The sequence below is a fragment of the Halichoeres trimaculatus genome, unplaced genomic scaffold, assembly GCF_033239565.1.
Source record: "Halichoeres trimaculatus isolate MK-OKI-2021-1 unplaced genomic scaffold, fHalTri1.1 fHalTri1_scaffold_1, whole genome shotgun sequence".
NCBI lineage: Eukaryota > Metazoa > Chordata > Actinopteri > Labriformes > Labridae > Halichoeres > Halichoeres trimaculatus.
Window position 1 is genome coordinate 18,221,006 of NW_027437179.1, and position 20,512 is coordinate 18,241,517.

At 39.7% G+C, this 20,512-nt stretch overlaps 1 protein-coding gene across 8 annotated transcripts in view; it reads left to right on the plus strand.

The window, feature by feature from the left end:
• Positions 1 to 20,512, plus strand: part of magi1b (membrane associated guanylate kinase, WW and PDZ domain containing 1b) — a 165,576-nt gene that overhangs the window by 95,659 nt on the left and 49,405 nt on the right. For all 8 annotated transcript variants that reach the window (XM_074680298.1, XM_074680242.1, XM_074680275.1 and 5 more), the window contains exons 3-4: positions 14,658 to 14,777; positions 17,609 to 17,848. In XM_074680298.1, coding sequence (XP_074536399.1) covers positions 14,658 to 14,777; positions 17,609 to 17,848 — 360 coding nt within the window. The remainder of the gene's footprint in view (positions 1 to 14,657; positions 14,778 to 17,608; positions 17,849 to 20,512) is intronic.

Sequence of the window (20,512 nt, forward strand, 5' to 3'; positions counted from 1 at the left end):
CATTTCAAACATTTACATATTTAAGTTGACGGATGTGTTAAAGAGGAACTCAAGATTTTACACAGTCTGGCTTCATTCACACCTGTTAAACAGAAAATTCCTCATATTTCAGAGACTACTTTGAAGTTTTCCAAACTTTCTATTCACATATTTGGCTTTTTCTTGTCAGGGTCTGGGGAAGGAGGGGGTCTGTGAAGTAGACATTGGTTACTGATTGTAGGTGCAGTCTGAATGAATATCAAAACTTTAATGCAATTGATGACTTTGTACCTGTTCAAGTCTTTTTTTTGGACCAGTGCATGCAACACAGAAACCATGAGGTGTTATCCACAGTTATCACACACATGATGTAAGTATGTTTCACTTTGTGTAGAGTTGTTCCCAAATGGTAGGGAAACTCATAAGCAGGACTGAGCATCATTTTCAGGGCACTCAGTGTGACTTTAGTGTATTGATGGCCTCTAGCCTGTACAGCTCAACAATGCTGGTGTCTCTGCTCCAGCCAACCAATCATCAACTAGATGGGGTGGGACGGGTCAGCCAGGTGACCAGGGAAATCCATGCTGTCAAAGACCATCACAAAGACAGGAACACTAGTTTTCAGAACAGTTCTTTCTGGGTCTCAGTTGTTGTAGTGCATGTTTTTCTACAGTCATGGAAAAATTCTCAGACCACTCTTGTTTTCTTCAATGTCTTATTTGTTTTAATCCCTGGTAGAAATTGAGGGACACTTGTTTGGGCAAATATAATGAAACAACACAAATAGCATGTAAAAGTTAAATTTAAAGATTGATGCATCACCATTTTCCTTTTTTTTTGATAATAACCAAAATCACTTAGGTTCTTACTTTAATAGCTATTTCATTGTAACGCTAAAAACAGGGCTTTCATGTTTTCCACAGAAGTTAGTACTTGATAGCATAACCATTGTTTTTGATGACTGCAGCCATGAGTCTTGGCATGCTCTCCACCAGCTTCTGACAATGTCCTCCTGCTGCGAAACTTAAACAGATCTGCTTTGTTTTCGGGCTTGTGGTTCTCCATTTTGAGTTTGATGATGTTCCACAGGTTTTCAATTGGATTTAGATCTGGTGATTGAGCTGGCCAAGACATGGTTCGAATGTTCAGGTCTTTGTCCAGACTTGCCTTGTGGCAAGGGGCATTGTCTTGTTGGAAAATCCAGTCATTTGAGGCAGGAAAGAGTTTCCCAGCTGATGGAAGAGGACTGTTTTGAGGAGTAGCCCTGTATGTGACCTGGTCCATTCACCCTTCACATGGTTACAGTTGTCCTGTTCCACCCGCACTGAAGCAACCCCAGATCATCACCAGTCCACCTCCATGTTTTACTGTAGGGGCAACACAGTCTGGTTTGTAGGCTTCTCCAGGCCTCCTCTCAACCAGTAAGTTGGCTGGAATAATAGGTATCAACTCGAATTTGGATTCATCACTGAAGAGAACCTTCACTCAATAATAAAAAGTCCAATCCTTATGATCCCTGGCAAAGAGTAACTGCTTTTCATTGATGAAGGGCTTCTTTTGTGCCCTGTACGACTTCAGACCAGCTTCAAGGAGTCAGTTTTAGCTGTCCTTGCTAAACAAGTGATTTGCATTCCACTTGTAATAATAAAAACGATGTAGAACCTAGCTAACAAGCTAATATCCTTAACACTGAAAGTAAAAACTCACTATGATATAATGGTGTTGTCAGGTAGATAAGGTAAAGTGAAATTACACACCAATAACATTAGTGTTTCCAAAGTTAGTTATCTGACAAATGACACTTTTGCTTGTGCTTTCCCCTCATACCTGTGGTTTTTGAACAGAAATGTCAAATAGTAAGTGGCTGAATGTTTACATTGTTCAGATGTTAGCTAAAAAGCTGTCGAATATATATATTTTTCTTTCTCTCAAATTAAATATTGATCTCTTCATAAGTACTTGTTGAACCAGGAGCCTTGAAATGACCACAGAGTGTCCAAGTATCAAGGTGAAGCACAGCAAAGACACGTACAACTAATCCATCCATAATCCTTAAATGAACAGAAATAAAATTTCAGCAGCTTATTTGGTATTATTTCCATCAATGTATGGTAGCCAAGTGGAATACAGCAGTATTTATTTGCATTTTTCTGTGTTACATGACATAACAACTGTCCCAGCAGCAAAGATGGGTTTTTAACTTCTCAGAGGCTTGAAATTAAAACAACAGTTGTCTTTTAGTCAGACCAGAAAGCAGAAACTGTTGTGTTTGCCACACAGGCAGATGTCAAAACAACCAAACGTAGAAGAGACAGAAAACACAAATGAGCAGATCAGAGGCCGGGCAGAGGAGCCTGTGGTATTAACTTTCTTAATATTCTTTCTATGAAAGAGAAAGGAGATGAATTGAGGCTTAAAGATTAAAAGACGATTTCAAGTGGAAGAGATTTAAAGAACTGGAGCAAATGCGGTAAAATAAGCAACAAAGAAAACATGAACGGAAAGAAGAGACTGGAGTGAAGGAGTGATAGAAGCTGGAGGGAGTGATGGAGGAGAGGGTAGTGAGTACCACAGGTTTCCTGTGCGCTTCACGGGGTCATGCTCATGAAAATTTTAATCAAGCTTTGCAGATAACAGCTTCTTCTCTTACCTCGCACATACATTCAACTCTTTGTTTGTCAATGATTCATGTGCCTCCTCCATTGTAGAAAAGCCTAAATTTCCCCAGAGCAGTGTCAGCGTCTGTGAGCACAGCCATTGTTTCCATGTCAGTCGCAAACTACTTAAAATGCACTCTTTCAAATAACTCCTGTCCTGAATGACCTGAATGCCAGCACACAAGCCGAATAAGAATAGCGTGGCTTATTAATAGAACAATTATGATAATGAATCATTGCCAAACACATTTATGATGGCCTACTTTTCACTCATGGTACTGATCAGTTCACCGTGGTGACTATGTTGAAACACATCATCTCCTTTCCCCAATTGTTTGTTTGTGTGGTATTTACAAACCAGCAAGTGGAATATCCCAAGACGTGAACCAATACTGCTCGAAATCAGAGGTGTTTTCCACCTTAGCATGCATATTGTCTCACTGAACCCTCTGACTTTTGAAGACAGTTTGTATGTAGGTCATACTGAAGTCTGTGTATCTGTTGGTGGAGTGTAGGCATACTCTAAAGGCCTGCCTCGAATGGAAAGATAAATTAGGCTGCCTTGATAGTTTGGCATTTCAGATACTGTAAGGTTTCAGTAAAGTCAAGTCTTTGCGTCTTCCTTTTGTTGAAAAGATCAGGTACCACACCCAACCTGTATAAATATTTCAGTCTTCCATGCTGAGGCAGACTTGTTTTTAAAAACAGAGCTTTCAGGCAAATCTTAAATGTCACCCTGTTTGGGTAGGTGTGTTTTCCTAAGAGCCTGATGAACTTGTTTGGTTGAGTCACTTGACTTCCTGATGTTAAGTAATTCCAGGTTTAACTGGCTGGGTGACAGAGCACAATGTACCTGTAATCTTCAGCAGGGAGGGAAAATGCGTGGAGTTAGCTGTGAAATATTTCAAAATGGTGTTCTTAAATGATGCCAAGACTTTGATAACTGGTAAAAAAAAAAAAAAAAAAAAAAAAAAAGATTTTTCATTCTAGATAAATACTGCAAAATGTTTTTTTTTCTTGCACTGGAAAAACTGTGCTGTGGACAAGACCTTATTGAAGTGTTCAAGCCATAAATCCAATGAGTCTTTAGCCACAAAGATGTTGTAATTTAAGTAAAAGAGCAAAAATAAAAGCTCTTCGTAGATTACCACTTTGGTTTGGGGATGAGTGCTTTTCCAGTGACACTTCACTCAAAGTGTGTAGAGCCCTGGGGTCAGAAAAAAGGTTCCTCCCATTTTGTCCAACAAACAGAGAGTCACTTAAACTTCTTGCATATGGTTTCTGTAAGTAGCGCTCAGAAGAGTTTATTTTTTCGGACACACAGTATCCAAGGAAGACAAGCAATTCCAAGGAAAGGTATATGACAAATGGATATTTAACTTTTCTGTTACAGCTTTCTGTTTTGATACATTTTTCGTAGTTTATCTATCAAAATAATACAATATTTGGACACTTGTTTTAATTGTTGAGGCTAAGAAAACATCATGGGCAACTTTTGTGGATGTTGTGGAGGGCGCAAAAAGAAAAGGAAACGTGGAAGCAGCATGAACAAGGTATTTACCAATGGGATGCTTGCACCTTTGGAAACCAAGAAACCCTCTGAGCTCAACCAAGATACAGAGAAACTAATCAAGGATGATGATTCTGTCATCCAAACGGAATCAGATGGAAACATCAAGCCAGACAACTACTCAGCTCCCAGCATTGAACCTGAAATCGCACAGGAACTCAGGCCTGAGATACACAAAGAGAAAGATGAACTTTTAAAGGATGCTGATCTTCTCCTCCTAACTGAATTAGATGAAAACGCCAAGGAAGACATCTCAGCTCCCTGCCTCGAACCTGAAGTCATCCAAGGAGCCAGGCCTGATGTTCTCAAAGAGAAAGATGAACTTTTGAAGGATGCTGATCTTCTCTTAACTGAATCAAATGGAGACATAAAGCAAGAGAATTCCTCAGCCCCCAGCACTGAACCTGCAGCTGTCCAAGAAGTCAAGCCCAACATTGTCCTTGTGGAGGGACTTAAATGTAGGTCACAGATAAAATGCAGGGCCCGGCCGGGGGGTATACATGGGCTCAGGGTGCTCTATTGCTCTGGGGGAACGTAGGCAGAGGAAATAAACATATTTTTCACACACGGTTATTTTTAGAGCTGGGTTGTGGCTGCCTGCATGCCTGTACAGCCTCCTTTTACATTTTTCATGTGTTTTGATGCCACGGTGTTAAAATAAGATTGCTTATTTTAATGCCATGTGTTTCCCTCTGTCATGTGAACTCAGTTGTTGCCAAGCTGAAATATTTTTCTCTCCCTGCAAGCATTTCTGTGCTGTCTTTTAAAATCTAGCATGGCTGACATGATGAGAATTTACCTCTCAGTCTCTTAGTGTGTTGTGGAAGATGTTTCAGTGGTGCGTAAATGAACAGTGTAGTCGTTTTGATTTGATCTTTTTTTTTTTTATGTCACAGTCTTCTCAAGTCAAAGCTTAGGGTCACCATATGCCCTAACAAATGTCAGCAACCTTAGTCTGAGTTTATTATGCCACAAGAAGGGCAAATGCTCCCTTTAAATAGTCTGCGTTCAATTAAATCTAGATGAGCTGCTTGGTTTTGACTGCAGTTGAATGTGGGTTGTGCTTTATGAGGGGAAAAGGTGAAGATCTTCATAAATTAAAGCTACTGTTAGCTGGGTAGGAAACAGACTGGAATGAGGAGGCCTGGCTCAAAAAAGAACAAAGCAATCAGGAAGAAGTGTTGGCGTGGAGGTAAACAACAGGCCGCTGAAACTGTTTACATTTTCCACAATAGGGTTTCGTCCTAAGTAGCAGGTTTGGCATTTACATTATTTGTTTGTTTGTTTGTTCCCCAGAAACAATACCTGTGGATGTACAGGAATAGTTAATCAAAGTGCCACAGGGGTAGCAAAGATCTTCACAAAGTAAACTTTCCTCACAGGAGCTAAAAGATCATTACAGTAATCAGTTTTTTAAAGGTCTGTTCAAAGATTATACATGTGTGATTTGTTCAGTGAGCGAATCAAGACCACCTTCATGCTGACTTGACTAAGTCAGAAGCTTAATACCATTTAGCTCTAGCTAGCATGGATGTGCTCGGTGTTGACTAATATACTAAATGTCATTGCTATTGCTAGTCAGCACCGGAATTAGAGGTCGACCGATATGGGTTTTTTGGGGGCCGATGCCGATGCCGATGCTTTCCAAATTTGGGCAGCCGATGCTCATATGCATAGCCGATTTTTCCAATTAGATATTCAGGCCGATTGTTAAATGAATATATATTTATCACATTTTTGTGAAACGCAGCAATTTCTGAGCAACTAAAAGAAATCTATTACAACAAGTCGTGTCCAGTCCTCTGAACATTTATTCAGCTTTCAAAACAATGAAATATTTTGTCTGAGTAAACACACAATGTAACAAGCAGTAGTAAACATTCACTCTCTTCTTAAAATGTCAAAAAAAAATTAGACTTATTAATATAATTTGAACAAAAGTATGTAATGTATCCAAGTGGTTCCACAAGTTTGAGGTGCTCATCTTTTTTGTGCCTTGCGTCATTTTATACAACGGATCAAAAATCAGCTTTTTTAAAAGAAAATACGGCCGATAGCCGATTGAGACAAATGTCCAAATATTGGCCCGATATATTGGTCTACCTCTAACCGGAATTACCAGTCAGGTTAACAAATTTATTGTAGGTTGAAAATGCAGGTTGTCTATATTGTCTAAGTTGTAGTGCAGCAACTGTTCACTATCTGGGGCTCTAGCTCTGCAATTCCAACTACTGTTAATCTCTACTACCCAGCAGAAGCACTGATGAGGGATGGCATACTTAGGCAAGGTTTGGTTTGTCAGTATTTTTTAATCTATAAATGTGAGATAAAGTTGTAAGCAGACTCTAAATACTTGAGTGGTGTGAAGGCAGATCAAAAGGCTGGTGGTGCTAGCTCTGCTTATGTTAGCCACGATTTGACCCATTTCGAACCACTGTTTAACCTTTTGAATTATTTTTTTTTCCTCTAAATTTTGAGTGTTGTCAGCCTTTACATTTGTTGGTTACGATTCAAATGAGCAGGCAGTTTGTAATTGTGAAGCATCTCAGTAGCTAGAAAGACAACTCATGAGTTATTTTCACAGAGGAAAAAAATGATGTCTGTGTTTTAAGAGGAATACTGGGATACATTTTTTTCTTCACTACAATTCTATCATAAGTCATCTAGCGTTGACTATGACACTTCGTATTTGTAGTTCAAAAGGCAAAAGAAGTAACATTACAAACCCTCCAGGTGTTGTCTTTATTGACTTCCTTGAGCTGAATGATGAACGTGAAACTCCACAGTTGATTCAGTTTGGTTGTGTGAAGGAAAGATGAAGGAAAAGAAAGAAGAATTTGATATTGATCCCCTGTAAACTGAGTCGCAGTGTAGACAAACGTGAGAGGGCCAAGGTCAAAGCAAGAGTTGTGACCAGTTGCTGTCATGTATTGATTGTGGTTTGAAAGACTTTGTGGTGTAACTGGATGCTCCCTGTAGTTGCTATGCCCAGTGCTGAGATACTGTGTGGATGCTGCAACAGTATGATTGACAATTCAAAGGTCAAAGTGGCATCAAAGTGGTCACTGTTTGTGACAATGATTTTTCGTAAGAGGTTAAATAACACAGTTTTACCATGTCTTCACAATGAGCCATTACATGTGTACACACTTGTGGATTTCCAATTAATCTATGTTTGGACATACATTACTCCATATATATGTCTTTTGACAGCTAGAAGTCAGGGGAGCACCGGTGCCAAGTAATAAAACGTAGCCTTAAAATTGAACTCAATTTACTTGTGCTAACAGATAATAGCAAACAGTTCCTTATTAGAGATAGACCGACATTGGATTTTTCTGGGCAGATACCAATTATTTGTAGTCAAGGAAGCCGATAACCAATATTTGATACCAATTTTAATTTGCAGTCAAAGTGAAAATATTGGTGTCAAAATTTTGAACAATACAAACTCCAACACTTAACTTCATTCAAATACCTTTAAGCATGAGCTCATTAAACAGCCCCCAGACTTAGCAGCATGTTTCATAAAGTTAAATTAAAACTTAAAAAAATAAATAGCTAAAGTTTTGTACATTAAAAAAAGTTTTCCAAAATTTCAATGTAACTGCAATAACTGTAATAACTGCAGTGCTGATTGGCTCTTTCCCAAGCTATGGCTCTGATTGTAACCAATTCGATGGTACTGTGGGTGGGACAGTGCTGGGGACTGAGCAGTGACTGCAGACAGTGGAGCGGCTGCATCAGAGCTGCGACAACGCAGTTTTAAATTTGTTTCCTATCGGCCGACGGATTAATAAAAGGCTGATGCCAATATGCCTCAAAATGCCGAATATTGGCCCCGATAATCGCCTGGCTGATAATCGGTCTATCCCTATTCCTTATTTTTCTTTAGAACAAGGCACAAGAACAACAAGAAAATCTGTGCCAAGATAGTCAATGCTAACCAACAGGTCATTTCAATATTCCCTAAAACTTCTCTCTGGTGTAGTCTAGCCCAAAAAGAAACACATGTTGTCGTGTTGTATTTAAAGGGAGCGGTTAACAAAAGCTAATTCTTGGTACAGTAAAAGGAATGGCTCTGTGATAACGAACAGATTAGCTACGCTACTAAATGGTGTGTGGACTGGATACCTGTTTGTTAACTGTGGGAAATACAAAAATTTAATTTATGCAGTTTTGCATATTTATTGGCTGTTTTATTTTTTTTTGCCCTCTTTATGAGATCCATTTACCATGAATAGATGGTATAAGAAGTGAATGTAGCCTCTTGTATTAAAAAATTCAGACTAAGTGGGAGATACCTTCAATCTACCTGCATAGTTCCCACTGGCTAGTGGGAAGCAACTTAATAATAATGCCAAACCAAAGACTGCAAATGTGACTCTAGCAATCTTTGGGTGACATCTATCAGGCTGTGTCTGTATTTTGTAGAGGTAATGCATGGTGCCACTCCAGATGTGGCACTGTTAGATAAAAAAAGTACTTCCCACATGCACTCACAACACTTTGCAGGCTATTAATACATGTATTTAACAAGTCAACACTTGAACATGCATTATTCCTCTGTCTTTCTCTGAAAAAAAAAAAAAAAACTTTCAGCTTCTCTCTCTTTGTTGGGTTACAGTCTTTTCAGTACTTTCCTTAAAGCACAGAGGAGAAGCAATGCTGAAATAGAGATCATAGTGAAAAGACAGGTTATACACTCAAGCAAGGAGGTCAGTGAGTTCAGAACCTGAAGGGTCTGGGGATTGATCTGTTTTTTGATCCCTTCGTGAGGCTTCTGAAACTTCCTACCAGATGCTAGAAGATGGATGAACGATTGTAATTATGAGTATCTGTGCTGATACAAAAAAACATCTGAAGATAGATAACTTCTAAATGAAAAACTGAGGAACCAGTAGAACCATTTATTTTTCATTCTTTACATCAGTTTTATATTCATTCAGAATCATACCTCCTGGAAACATGGACAATGTAGTGTTTGAAGTCTCGGGCGACCTGTTTGTTATTAGTCTTTCTTTTTGTATATATGCTTCCAGGCTGGGGAAGAAACATAGCACACAAACCTGTGTAATGTGGAGATCTTTAAGATGTCTTTGGAGACTGTGGCGTAACTGTGAGATACTAAGACCAAGCACAGAAACTTCAGAGGACATTATTGAAAGACAGCATCCTGGAGTCTCAGGGCATTGTGTCAGGATGTTGAATTACTGAATGGAGAGTCGTCCATGACCTAAAGCTCCATGATTACTATGAGAGGCACGTAATGTTTATTTTTTTCTTTTGTAAAGCAGTGATAGAAGTATCAGCTTTGACTCATACAGTAATGTCACAATAAGAAACGTATTTGCCATGTTGTTTATGTCCCTCAGATGTTTACACACATTTTCCTTTAAGTGGAAAATTAGTTTATCAGACTAGACAAAAAGGAAAACAGAAAGGTTATAAATTGGACTTGGGGGTTTTAAATGCTGTATATCACTTTTCCTCACTTTTCAATTTAACATATTTATTCTTCAATATATAACCTTATAATGCTGTGTTCATGCCCAGCATGGAAAATCACCTACTCTTTCACCCCCTCACAGTCACAAGGATGTGTTTTGGTACCTAAACGGTACCCGGTACTTTTAATGGAATTAGGTCGTAACTTATAAAAGTACCTAAATCGGTACCCATCCCTACCCATCACATCTCTTAAGTTGATTATATCTGGAGTTCTATCAGTGATTTGGTCTGGGACGATACTATTTACGCCTGATTCCAGTCTTTTAAGATTTGGGGGTACCAATTTGATTTAAATTGTAATTCTTCAATATTTTTGCAATTTTTTGTTTGTCTTTTTTAAAACCAGACCATCTGAAAAAGTTGAACACTGATGATGATGTCTGCAGACTATACCAGGAGGCATATGCAGATCACATGTGAATCAATTTGAAGGCTTTATTAAGGGGATCTGACATCTCAACTTTTCTTCAACCCAGCTTATAAACAAATAATAAAATGACAGACTTGAATTTGAAAAAAAAGGAAGATTCTTTAATAAAATATCACAAATTGTTAAACAAAAAATCCTGATACTTTGATTTTCTTCTCCCACCCCTTTTAGTTCTTTTTGTTTGTTTGTTTGTTTTAATCTCACAATTACCCAGGTCTGCATTGACCTAAAGGCTTCACCCCATAGTAGCTTAAAAAATATAACTTTCATTGGGGCCTCATCCAAAGCTTTTTGTCACTGGTCAAGTGTTGATTTAAGCAGCATTAACTCTTGGTTATTAGACTGTCAGTCTAAACCGTAAAGAAAACAAGTGAAATTCAATTTTCAACTCACCCTCTCATCATACCATAAACATTTCTAGATGCTGAAGCTTGATATGATGAGGGGAAATAGCTGCTTTAAAGGTTGTGGTAGTATCACCCTCCAGCCCTTCGTTCACTCTTGTGGTAATGCTGTCATGCGGTCAGCTCTGACTGCAGCGTGCTCAGTGATGAGTAACTGTAGATACAGTTCAGAGGTGATGAACTCTAAGTCGCTCATCTCACTGTGGGGGTCTAATCTGGGCACCATAGGTGGCTGGGAGCATAGACAGGACAGTCCTCCAACTGCGGCTGTTATGGTAATGAAAATGTGTGTGATTTGTGTGTGCATGCGTGCGTGTGTGTGTGTGTGTGTGTGTGTTTCAGATGAGTTGGATGCATAAAGCTCCATTAAGTGATTACCCTCCACCCACAGCCCCAGTTTAGCCCCAGACCATGCCATTTGGTGGTCATGCACCTCACCCCCATTGTCAATAATGTTCGTGTGTGGGTGTGAGTGCTAGCCGACAGGGGCTTGACAGCTAGCAGATGATCGTAACACAAAGTGTTAGCTTACAAGCCTTTTTGTACCATATTGTAAAAGCCAGAGCATGCTTTGCAGTTTTGCATTGGTCTACACACACACACAAACACACACACACTGACTTTATGACTCTGTGTGACTTTTAGTATCTGAGTCAACCCTGTGCTGGGTCACTGGGGAGGAAAAGGTTGCTCATCATTGTGCCCTCATGTGTATGAAGGCAGCGCTGACTGTAGCGCAGACGACAGCATCATAGAGCACCATTAGTTTGAAAAACTATAGCCAACTATATATATATAGCCAAAAATGCACAGTTGAGTATAGCTTTGTGTTTGTGCAGCTAACCTTCAACATTCTTTATTATGAATACAAACATAGCATTAGTAGTCCCTGAGACCCTTGTGCGTTTCAGCAGAGAATTTTCTGGCATTTTAGGATTCTGGTCTGCGCCCAGTGTTTTGAAAATTTAGATTCTGCCAAGTTTCAAGTGTTTTGACAAGCCAAAATAGTATTCATGTATATTCATGTATCATTTATGCTTATTCATGTATCATTCCTCCATGGTCCTTCATAGACGCGACATGGAAGGAAAAAGGGAGTGGGAAATCCGGAGGATATCACATGAAGTAGTGCGTCATCACTGGGGAACAAACTTCCCCACGTAGCTTCCCCTCATTTCGCTCTCCATCCTCTCCTTCCTGGGTTGTCCCTAGCAACAGCAGAAGAGGCCCTGTGGCATGACGCAGGAAGACACTAACTACTTTTGTTTCTTCATCCCTTTGTGTGTGTGTGTGTGTGTTTTTTTTTTTTTTTTTTAATTTTAGAACATAAAGTCCTGGATCTTGTGTTCTTTGTTTTGAAGCTAAAGACTGCAGCACATTTGCTGATCTTTATGAGAGGCTTGGATGTGTTTTGGTGCAGCCGTGGTGGCTCTGAGCTCCCAGAGCTACAGCACGGCTGCCAATATCTCAACACTTTTTACCCTCTTCATCTACTTGAAATGCTAATGATGATTTTTTGTGCATTTTATCTCAGTTGGTTGCAACGTTGAAGCCGTTAAGCCGTAAGCCAGGCAGTGCTAGATGAACACCCCATAGCAAATCTCTCATTGCATGTGCCAGATTATGCTAACGCTTAAATTTGGTAATCTCACTCCTCTGACTTCCTTTGCATTTTTAAAGTCATAATCCAGAATAGCTGTCATCCAATCCTGTCTGTAGGCATCTCAAGGCTCAACTCTCTTTCCCTAACCTGTCTTTCTTCCTCACTCTACTTCACAGCTCGGTCAATGGGGCTTTTGTGTATTGAATTAATCAGGCCTATAGCGTTGACACTGTCTTACCCCTGGGTCCAAGCCAAGGCTCTGCTTTTCTATCCACTTTAGAACACCGGTCACAATTCCACTTCCTATTTGGGTTTCTAAGAGCAGCATCGTCCAAATGGAGTTGAATCAATGGCCGCCTTTGTGTTGGTAGTAAACTGACAGTCGGCTGAATGCTCTAGCTCAGCTGAGAACTCTCCAAGGTCGACATTCTGTAAAAGACTCGGTGCCTTGGATTGAGCAAACTGTCTGGGAGATTTCAGTGGTGATTTGTTTGACTCTAAGTCAATTTCCTCTTGCTGCATGAGTGTCTGGTCTCAGATGTGGGAGTTTGGACTCGTAAGTGTGAGTGTGAGTGCCACCAATGGAAGGGAAGACTTTCCTTATTTGTGCATTAGTGCTTCCCCTTTGCTGTATCTGATCATAGTGGTAACAGAAGAATACCCTGATTGGGAAGCAGGGTGATGCCTAAGAATCGTTTCAGTGCTTCTACACACATGTCCTTCTACTAGGGGTGGGGGGGGGGGAATCGAAAAATCGGGATTTTTTTGTTTGACAATATCAAAATCGGGATTCTTTATCAAAAAATGTTTGTTCTTTTTTATTTATTTATTTTTTTCAGATTCAAATTATTCTTTTCATTTATTGTTCATAAACTGGATTGAAAAACAGTTACCACTTTTCTCCAGCAGAGGGTGAAATGTTTCTTTCTGACTTATGTGATTTGCATTTTTGGGGAAATTATGGCTCCTGATATAGTCTGTAGACATTATTAGATATGGGTACTGATTTAGTACTTTTAAAGGAACCAACCAAATTCTGTCTGTAGTTCCAGGTACCCATTCACGTAAAATCAAAAGGTGTCATGTTTAGGTACCTAAATGCATCCTTGTGACTGTGAGGGAGTTAAAGAATAGGTGATTTTACATGCTGAACATGAACACAGCATTGCAAGGTTATATATTGAAGCATAATTATGTTAAATTGAAGAAATATGTATCTAGTATTGTTCAACAAATTAATGTTTTTTACCACATAAACACATAATAGTACCGAAAATTGGTATCGTTGGGTACCGGTACCGATGCTAGATACCAGGCATCTGTACTGTATTGTTTCACATGTGAAAGGTACCCATCCCTAGACACTATCATCATCATTTCACTTTTTATCATGGTCTGGTTTTAAAAAAAAGCAAGCCAAAAAATTGTATACATGGAGGAATCACAATTTAAATCAAATCATAATAGAATCGAATTGCAGCCCTACCTTCTACATGCATGTCCTTCTACATGTGCTGTATTCCTTGGTGAGAGTAATGCTTGCTTGAGTCAGGATCCACACATCTGTGATTTATCACCAGTGTCACAGAACATGGCTGCAGAGGGAGTCTCTCCCCCAATCCCCACATATCTATTTTTACCCGCTTATTGCTTACAAACCCACTGGAGACGTTGTGATTGGGAGATAAGACCGATATATCAAGAGATGGAAGAGAGATGGTAGCAAAGGAGGGAAAGCCCTCTGTTGTCAGCAAGCAGATGTCTGTAAGAATGAGAGAGATGAGAAAGATAATTTGCCATGAGCCGAAACTGTCTCGATTCCTATACTTGTTCTGTTTTTAAGCCTCTGATAGAATCAGTTTCTTTTGTGCTTAGATTCAAAGCATTAAAGACTGAAGAGGTATCAAAAGAAAAATGAAATAGCAGCCAGGCGGTAGTAGTAGTAATATGCACCAGTCAGGTAAAGATGGAATAATAAAGGGAACAAGGAAAGCAGATTGTGTAGTTTGAAACAGAGGATAGTTTGGCTTTTTGTGTTTCTTTAAAGCCGTTTACTATTGATGCCACAGTGGCCAACTGGCTGCAGTCATTAAAGAGAGGTGCTACAATCCCACAAGCTTACACACACACATATACACACACATACACACACACACCTTTCCCCCTCACATAGGGCTAGATCCCACTAAAGTGCTACTATGATACCTCACGCCCCATCCTGGTGTGAAGGCAGATCATAGCATCAGTGGATCATCTGCTCTATGGATAATGCCTTCTCATTATTTTCTTTTTCTGGTATTTATCAATGAAAACTACATCTCAGACTCTGCACATTTACTGCCCATATTCCCATAAACGCTGCAATATTTAAAACAGTCATGGATAAATTACAAAATCAGTTTTCAGCTGATGCAGATGTAATTAGTGCTTCTAGTGAAGATCTCAAGATGCATTTTGTGTTCTTCGTGTTGTTTTCTAATTCTCACACTGTCCTGTTTTTCAGGTACAACCCGTGCCCCAAGAGACGGAGAAGTTCCTGGGGTGGACTACAACTTCCTCTCAGTGGAGGACTTCCTGGAGTTGGAGAAAAGTGGGACCTTATTAGAAATTGGAACATATGAAGGTAAATTTTAAAAAGTCATGTTTGGTTGAGTTTTTCTTAATGTTAAATATTCTAAATATGGGATTAAATTCATTCAAAAGATCCCTCTGCTTTATATCGGGATCCTCCTCACCAACCCACATTACTGGTCTATCTGGAAAAGTTGAATTCTTAAGTTTCTGCAGGATGTACAGCGCTTTAGCTTAATACAAGTAACCCATGTACAGACCATGTAGTACTGTTTTGGGAGACACTACTATAGACACTTTGGTTATTGTTTGTGCACTTGACAGAAGATGTAAATGTACACTTAATTTCAGTTACATGATAGATATAGTGTAAGATGAAAACTGGGGGATGTATGAAAATGGGCCTTGGGCCACAAATGGCCCCCAGGCCTTTGGACATGGCTACTATGGAGTATTAATCACTCAAAATCAAGTGATGGACACAGCCCTGTCACATCCTGTAATAACACAGATGTTCCTGATGCTTTTATTTGCTGCTGTAAGAAGTTGTGCCTGGTTTCAGACTTGGCTTTAATTACTGTTCCTTCTGCAAGGGTGAAATCTTTCCACACCTGCATTTACTAAAGGAAAGAAGGCATGTGTGGCTTTTGCCTTTCTCACTCAGCCTTGTTCTTGAACAGGTTGCTCACCTGGTGGCAGAGAGAGAGGGAATACTTTTCCACTCCAATTCTAGCCAATGTGTGAAACAAGCCTGCCCTGCTTTAGAGAAAGATGCCTGACTCTTTATTCTCGTAGCATTGAAGTCCAACAATCAAACTAAAGGAAACCAAGTAAAAAACAGCACACTAATTGTCTTCTGAACTTTAACAAAGAAAACAAAAATCTTGCATCTTTGCTTTTTCGTTTGCAGCACCCTGTCCACCATAAATGTTGGTCACATAGCCCTTAGCAACATGTTGTCCTCAAAGCCCTGGGAAACTGAAAGTAGCTCTCAGACTTTTTGAAAAACAGAAGTAAAGGAAAAGGTAGACAAGAAGAGTTAGGATTTAAAAGAAGAACTTAGTTTGAGAGTGTGAAAGGTTGCTGTCAGTCTCGTTTTCAGATTTCTCTTCAGTGTTAGAACATCAGACAATTGTACCCATGAAAAATTGATTTTATGGATGTTAGATATACAACTCAGCAGAGAGCTGCAGTTGTCAAAAACTGCAGTTAGTGATGGGTTGATGTGCTTTTATGTTGTCAGGCTTTTTATTACAACACAGACGCAAAACCAGACACGTTTTAGGTCAGGTCAGGGTGTTTGGGTCATAATGTGATCCTAATGGGTTAGCAACCAGACTAACATCACTGCTATCCAATAAATCAGCCCTGTTCTTCCCATATTCATGCTGCTTCCTAGCTGCTGTTAACTGTTTTATGTCACATACAGCACACAACACTCCTGTTTGGCTGCTGAACAAGAGACAGGACTGTACACAACAACACTGCATCCATCCATATCACATCCATTCAGTCAGATAATGTTTAATTAAGTGTCCGCAGTGTCCACTTAGCTTGTTCAGTGTTCCATAACAATGGATTTATCTCTGTCTATAAAGACAGGGAAAGTATACAAGGCCATCCGTGACTGGCAGCTCCATCCCTTCACAGCAGAGGAAGAAATCAGAAGTTTTTTATGTCAATCTTAAGTTTGCAACATGCTCAAAACAAGCACTTTGTTTGAAAAGTAGACTTATCACTTGAGGAGTGCACCGTCTTGTTTCCTGCCAGCCACCAAAAACTACAAAAGGGACTGACACTGATATAGTGTGCACTAATACCAGGTAAAATCTTTTTCAGGGCGGTTTTTTTGTGTTAGCATTGATCCAGAGACAAATTAGCTACATTTGATCAGTGAATAGACTACATGATCTCAATGAAAAGATGTTCTTCAAGTGCCGTGAAATGTATTTCGAGTGACAGGGTGATAATTACGGATGTGGCTAAAGATCTTTAAAGTTTAAATCAGTGTTAAGACATGCTAACTGCTTTACAGTTATCAAATGCAAACCACTTTACCACTAGCTCTAACTGAACGGGATACACTCCTCAGTCTAAAATGAAGCTTTTATCTTCTTGTATCATTTGCCAAAATGGCTGCTGTAAAAAGTTTTGTTTCATGTTTAACTTTTTCCAGCTACTTTGATATTTTGGATGCTAATGCAAACTGTTCTTGTGAAGAATTTGGCATTGAGCTCAGATACTACAGTCTCTTCAGATCTGCCCTGATGTGATTTGGCATGAAAATGACTCAAACGCCCAGTTTAAGTAAAACGAGGATCTGGCAGTAGAGAACATTTGGCTGCAAACTGCTTTCACTTCATGTGTTCAAACAGTTGTGTGAACTACTTAAAAACATTCACTTTTACTTTTTGCAACAACAATCTATCCTGGATGTTTAGTGGAAAACCAAATTTTCTGCATCTAACAGGCATTATGTCCTAGTGAGGAAGACCACTTGAGTGAAAGATCCAGTAGTATAAAAGTTGATGCAAAGAGGAGGTTAACATTGTGAAATGTGGTTTCTTCAGGAATTCACATTTTCCCACAAAGTGCAGGCTTCTCAATTTGCATACAAAGGCTAGAATTAAACCCCCAACCACACACGCACACACAGACACACACACACACACACAGACACACACACACACACACACACACACACACACACACACACACACACACACACACACACACACACACACACACACATACACACACACACACAAACTTGTTCAGAATCCCCTTGACCCCTCCCATCTTTAACCCTCCTACTAAAATGCCTTTCTTGTCTCTGTCTTCTTTTTTTAATCCCTCCTCCCTGCCTTCTTCTCTGTTGCCTAGGTAACTATTATGGGACGCCCAAGCCACCGGTGCAGCCCCCCGGTGGGAAAGTGATTAGCAATAGCGGTAGCGGCGGTGATGCCCCACTGCCAGACGGGCTCAGTAGCCTGCCGGGCTCGCAGCCATCCACTCCCCGACGCACCAAGTCCTACAATGACATGCACAATGCTGGAATAGGGCCTGGAGAGCATCAGCAGGAGGACGACGAGGACCTCCCTGACATGAACAGTAGCTTTACAGGTACGTTGGGCTACGAGGAGGGAGATGAAAGCACTGATGCATTTCTTTACATGATATGCTAATACACTGGATCACTCAAGGAAACAGAAACAGTGATACTTTGAACATGGTACGACCAAAGCATTAGATTTCATTATGATGGCGATCAGATTGTGCCAAATTTGACTTTCTCTCTGCCAAAAAGAAAAAAAGAGATCAACAAAAAGTGCTTAGTTGAAGGTAACTGTCATAACTTAGCTTAAACAACTTTGCAAGACGTCGTGGTTGCTGAGAGATTTAGGAACGTTGTCAAAGGGACAGGATGTCTTTAATCTTTTAGCCATGTATGCTATCCTCCCAGAAACTGTGTTTTTTCTATACAAAGAAATAATAATAAAAAAAACAGGAACAGCATAAATGCTGTCTTTGTGATATCATAATCAGATCTAGTCAAACAGTAATTATCAACACATGACGTAATCAATATTTCTGTTAAATTATTGGAAGCCACACTTAAAATGTGAAGAGTTGACAGTGTTTGAAAACACATTCCCACTCAAGCAGTAGCCACTTCACAGGCTGATAGTTCGCAGGTTTCACTCACAGACTTGATCTATTCAGGCTGCCAACAGTAGCAGCCCAGGTAGCTGCATTTCTCGATGATTTATGCACTTTTTGTATTAACCTGGACAAAATATTCAGTAATACTTGTGCGTTAGAGAGAAAATGCAAAATTTCCAGTTATTTAACCTCTAAAAAGTAAAGATGTGTATACTTACTTTATATAAATTTCACATTTTACTGATCATCTCATTTTGTTTACTTCATGTGGTCTTACTAATGGTACCAATGCCCTTATCTATTCTGCTCATTGATCCGATTCTTTATCAAAATTTTATTGAGTTTATAAGTGAATAGAGGTATAAATGGTCATTGGAGCTAAGATAAGAAGCTAAGATAACCAGGACAAACTAGTCAACATAAGGTTCGGCCGTGTAATTTTCAGAACAGATAAAGGAACCATTAAGCACAAAGGTGATGTTGATGGATTGAAACATTTCTTATCGACTCTTAACAGGATCCTGTTTTCGAAACCCTACTGTATTAATATAAAGATAACTTAAAGTACCTTTAAAAATGTTGGTTCACAAATTGCACAACATAAAAGGCAGCAATTTAACAGTACAGATAATACCCGATCATGGGGCACATCCTCAAATTACACACATGTAGCATAGCTCTGTGGTCCTCAAACTTCTGTACTTTTGTTCTGAACCCCTGACAGCTTCATATTGGTGTCCCAGGTAATAAACATACATTGCATCACAGAAACACAAGAGGTAGACACTCAGCAGGAACTTCAGACACTCACACTTATACAGTGGTTTTCAAACCTGCTCTTCTCCAGCTTACAGGGATTCTCATGTAACATTTTTTTTACTGCCTCCATTAATAACAAAGAATTAAGACAAGTTAGTTCCACCAGCACACCTCATTCTATTTTTTACTGATGATCAGACATTACAGAGGTTTGAATGATCTGGCGTTGCATAAAGAGCTTTTGATAACAATGTGGACAATGGATCCAGTAATTTGGACCATGATTCATTGCATTCCCATAGTCATTAAATCTGAACCCGTGCTGCTCTGTTTGATTTATTTTTTTAGAAGCCTTTTTTCCATATTATACTGTAGATAAATGAAACAAATTAAGGTACATCACATTAAAATATCTTTAAAGGCTGACTTTAAACTTGAATACAGAAATGTCCTTCCCTTTGTTTTGCTGAACCCAGATGTGCTTTTTTTCCTTTTTAACACTGTCTCTGCAAAATCCAATAACTAGCAGTCACTCAAGACTTATTTCAAATGAATTATGAAGCAGGTGTAAACAGGAGTTTGTCCCAAATGGATTAAGACTCAACACATTTTATTTGGTTACAAAATACTGAGCAGGATAAGGCTCCAAAGCTGGTACTATTCCCCAACTAATTCAAAATGGGCCTCTGTGCACAGGAGACAGCCAAATGATTCACCACTTGGCTTTGACAAACACAGTCTGCACAGGCTCGCCTCACTTGTCCACAATTGTAGACAGGTTTTTCCACCTTCTCAACACCTTGTGCTGCTGTTTTACAGCTGTCAGCAGGTACGGATGTTTCTTATCATGTACGACACTACCTGTACTTTGCATGATAATTCCTTGTTTGTTCAAAACAGACATGGAGCCTCAAGCAGGAGTGCAGCCAGTCACAATGACAAATGCAGTTGCTCGCATAATCGACTAACACATGAGCCTGACCACATGCTGTGTCCTGTTTGGTTTGGAGTTTGACACCAGACTGTGACTCTGCAGCCTGTAGCCCTGTTTGGAAGAGAGGACCCTGAGCTGAGGTAGATAAAGTGGGTGTGGTTGAAGGTGGAGACGAGGTAGCGGGACACTAAGCAGAAAGAAGGAAGGGCTTAGAAGGGGCGAACTGGGCATGCCTGAAAGGTTTGGACAGAGACAAAGAGAAAGCAGAGAGGAGTGTGTTTAGAGAAGGAGGATAAGCTCAGAAAATGAAGAAATAGGAGAAAGAGCACAAAGGAGGAAGAGGGGGGAGAAAGATGCAGAGAGAGCACTTTTGTGTGGTGAGGGGCTGCAGAGTACAAGAGCGTCTTTGATTGGTGAGTAAGTGGTCTCTG